The 4,371-nt window shown below is 39.9% G+C and overlaps 1 protein-coding gene across 1 annotated transcript in view; it reads right to left on the bottom strand.

Annotated features, from left to right (window-relative positions):
* Positions 1 to 4,142: 4,142 nt before the first annotated feature.
* Positions 4,143 to 4,371, bottom strand: part of LOC112078456 (mannan-binding lectin serine protease 1-like) — a 9,431-nt gene continuing 9,202 nt past the window's right edge. Inside the window, exon 5 of the mRNA XM_024144696.2 lies at positions 4,143 to 4,244. Within this exon, the coding sequence (XP_024000464.2) occupies positions 4,143 to 4,244 (102 nt within the window). The remainder of the gene's footprint in view (positions 4,245 to 4,371) is intronic.

Here is a 4,371-nt window from a genome sequence, read left to right as displayed (position 1 = left end):
CTTTGAGAACATTCAAATTGTCAAAATGTCTTCAGTTCTTCTACAGCACCAAACGAAGCTCTAGGTTGAATATGAAAGCTAACTGAACCCTTTTACTGCCTCTTGTGAGCTTACAGTACTGTAGCCTACTCACTGTGTTCAGAACACTGCCAAGGTCACAGGTCACCGTGACTGTGTCACCTTGGTGATATTCAGGTTGCTGTGGGGCCAGGGTGGAGTTGGGTGGAGTTGGAGGTCACAATCCCTCTGCAGGTCTTTGCTGCAATGAAACAAGTCCTAAGTAATCACTTTATTTTGATCCATTATACAGTGCCTTCAGAAAGGATTCAACCACCTTGACTTATTCCACATTGTGTTGTGTTACAGCATGAATTTAAAATTGATTACATTTAGATTTTGTCTGACTAATGTAATCTAATTCCATAATAATAATTTTGAAAATACAAAATAAAAAAATAAAAATGAAAAGCTGAAATGTCTTGAGTCACTACAGAACCTCTTTGTTATGGCAAGCCCAAATAAGTTCAGGAGTTAAAAATGTGCTTACAAATACACATAATAAGTTGCCTGGACTCACTTTGTCTGCAGTAATAGTGGTTAACATGATTTTGAACAACTATCCCATCTCTGTACCCAACACATACAATTAAATTGGCTGTCAAATCTATGGCAACACTTGAAAATGGCTGTCTAGCAATGATCAACAACTAACTTGACAGAGCTTGAAGAATATATATAATATTGTTTAATCCAGGTGTACAAAGCTCTTAGAGATGTACCCACATTTTTCTTCAAATGACAATAAGATCCATTTTAATTTCACTTTGTAACTAAATAAGATTTTTTTTAAGTCAAGGGGGTTGAATACTTTCCGAAGGCACTGTACAGGGTGGTCCTTTGTAGCTCAGTTGGTAGAGCTTGGTGCTTGTAACGCCAACCATACGTGAAATGTATGCATGACTGTAAGTCACATAGAATAAATGTGTCTGCTAAAGGGTATGTATGTTACATGATTTAATCKAAAAATTTGCTTTTTTATGTATAAAAGTTGTCGTTTTTCAGTTATCGTGTGCATATTATTTAATGGATTCATATAATGAGTAGTTTCCTAAAAGCGTACATGACCCTATAGAAAGCCTTACTTGTGGTTCTGTAGTGGATAGTGAAGCCATTGTTGGAGCCTTGTCCGTCAGAGTTGAAGATAATGCGGGCGTGGTGTGACCCAGAGCGGGNCCATGTTCTGTTATAATCTCCACCCGGCACAGCCAGAAGAGGACTGGCCACCCCTCATAGCCTGGTTCCTCTCTAGGTTTCTTCCTAGGTTTTGGCCTTTCTAGGCAGTTTTTCCTAGCTGCCGTGCTTCTACACCTGCATTGCTTGCTGTTTGGGGTTTTAGGCTGGGTTTCTGTACAGCACTTCGAGATATTAGCTGATGTACGAAGGGCTATATAAAATAAACTTGATTTGATTTGATTTAAATAAGAATATGTTCTTCACTGACTTGCATAGTTAAATAAAAAATTCAAAATTCTTATGCACTCTTGTGTGACTCTCAAAAATGGGGCGTGTCTGTAGCACTTTTCATTTCCCACTCTGGGATAATGTGATGGGCTGTCACCATTAAGTAGCTCTCTTGGTGCTTTCAAGACAACTGGAGAAAAAACAAGGTCATGATGTCACTGAACTTCAGGTTGGATTTTTCTCAGTCGGAGCTCGTTTTTTTCGAGTTCCCAGTTGTCTTGAACACACTGAAGTCTGAGATTTCTCAGTTCCCCGTTGTTTTGAACATGTCATAAGTAGCCCTGGTGGTCCATCCATCTGTAGTAGGTGCAACACAGGATGCATTGGCCAATTCATTGACAACTTCAGCTTTAGCTTGCTTATATAGAGCGGTTAGTACCTGTTTGCTGAAATGGGTACGAGAGGGCGAAGTTTGTTATGAGGCTTGAGCACTTTCTCAAGGTGATGAAACCCCCTATTCTTCTCAACCCCGGAGAATGGGCGCATATCCACGGCTATAAACATACCACAGCAGGTTGGTGGCACCCTAATTGGGGAGGACAGGCTCGTGGTAATGGCTGGAGAGGAATAAATGAAATTGTATCAAATATATGGTTTCCATGTGTTTGATGTCATTCCATTTGCTCCATTCCAGTCATTATTATGAGCCGTCCTCCACTCAGCAGCCTCCACTGAAACATGCCTATCGCTTTTGTAATTTCTTTGGCCCAGTCAGAATCAGCTGTGAAGGACTGCTTGAATGTAGAGGGGAGACGAAGTTCTACATAACTAGTTCCTGGTGGCCCTTCACAAAAGGACAGTTTGAAATGCGACAAGTTTGTTTAAAAAAAAATCCCATGTCCAAATATCCCCTTAATTCAAGAACGACCCTCATACTTATATCCATACTCAACTTTGGCTATTTTTCTACACCATCTATCAAGAGTTTTAATCGCTGGCTATATTAATCCTGTGAAATACAATTGTAGAGATGGTCTCGTCTCACTCACGTTCACAGCGGTGCACAGGACTCCACTCGCCTGTCCTCTGGCATGTCGACTCATACTCTTTGTCACCCTTTGTGAAGAGAGAACACACATATCTAGTAGTGTACAATCTTTTATGTCATACTGTATCTTTGAGAACATTCAAATTGTCAAAATGTCTTCAGTTCTTCTACAGCACCAAACGAAGCTCTAGGTTGAATATGAAAGCTAACTGAACCCTTTTATTTTTTTAATCGCTGGCTATATTAATCCTGTAAATACAGAATTGTAGAGATGGTCTCGTCTCACTCACGATTCCAGCGGTGCACAGGACTCCACTCGCCCTGTCCTCTGGCATGTCGACTCATACTCTTTGTCACCCTTTGTGAGAGAGAAACACACATATCTAGTAGTGTAACAATCTTTTATGTCATACTGTATCTTGAGAACATTCAAATTGTCAAAATGTCTTCAGTTCTTCCTACAGCACAAACGAACTCTAGGTTGAATATGAAGCTAACTGAACCCCTTTACTGCCTCTTGGGAGCTTACAGTACTGTAGCCTACTCACTGTGTTCAGAACACTGCCCAAGGTCACAGGTCACCGTGACTCGTGTCACCTTGGTGATATTCAGGTTGCTGCGGGGGCCAGGGTGGAGTTGGTGGAGTTGGAGGTCACAATCCCCTCTGCAGGTCTTTGCTGCCAAAACAAGTCCTAAGTAATCACTTTATTTTGATCCATATAACAGTGCCTTCAGAAAGGATTCAACCACCTTGACTTATTCCACATTGTGTGTGTTTACAGGCATCGAATTTAAAATTGATTACATTTAGATTTTGTCTGGACTAATGTAATCTAATTCCATAATAATAATTTTGAAATAACAAAATAAAAAAATAAAAATGAAAAGCTGAAATGTCCTTGAGTCACTACAGAAACCTCTGTTGATGGCCAAAGCCCCAAATAAGTTCAGGAGTTAAAAATGTGCTTACAAATACACATAATAAGTTGCCTGGACTCACTTTGTCTGCAGTAATAGTGGGTTAACATGATTTTGAACAACTATCCAGCATCTCTGTCACCAACACATACAATTAAATTGGCCTGTCAAAATCTATGGCAAACACTTTGAAAAATGGATGATCTAGCAATGATCAACAACTAACTTGACAGAAGCTTGAAAGAATATATAATAATATTGTCTTAATCCAGGTGTACAAAGCTCTTAAGAGATGTACCCACATTTTTCTTCAAATGACAATAAGATCCATTTTAATTTCACTTTGTAACTAAATAAGATTTTTTTTTAAAGTCAAGGCGGGTTGAAAATACTTCCGAAGGCACTTACACGGTGGTCCTTTGTAAGCTCAGTTGGCGGTAGAGCTTGGTGCTTGTAACGCCAACCATACGTGAAATGTATGCATGACTGTAAGTCACATAGAATAAATGTGTCTGCTAAAAGGGTATGTATGTTACATGATTTAATCAAAAAATTTGCTTTTGTATGTAAAAGTTGTCGTTTTTCAGTTATCGTGTGCATATTATTTAATGGATTCATATAATGAATAGTTTCCTAAAAGCGTACATGACCCTATAGAAAGCCTTACTTGTGGTTCTGTAAGTGGATAGTGAAGCCATTGTTGGAGCCTTGTCCGTCAGAGTTGAAGATAATGCGGAGCGTTGGTGTGACCCAGGCGGGGGGGGGGGGGGGGGCACACGGCCACAGAATGGCCCTGAGTCCCAGCGGAAGTCTCAACCTGAAAACAACAGAAATATCTTCTATGAAGAAAATATGTGTCCCAGGAAAACAGGATATGTACTGTATCAGGAATACTGTGAGACTACAAGGTGAGAGAGGCCGACATTGTTGTTGAAGCAATCAGA

This window comes from Salvelinus sp. IW2-2015, unplaced genomic scaffold (assembly GCF_002910315.2).
Source record: "Salvelinus sp. IW2-2015 unplaced genomic scaffold, ASM291031v2 Un_scaffold5695, whole genome shotgun sequence".
NCBI lineage: Eukaryota > Metazoa > Chordata > Actinopteri > Salmoniformes > Salmonidae > Salvelinus > Salvelinus sp. IW2-2015.
This window is presented reverse-complemented; position numbering and strand designations above follow the sequence as displayed.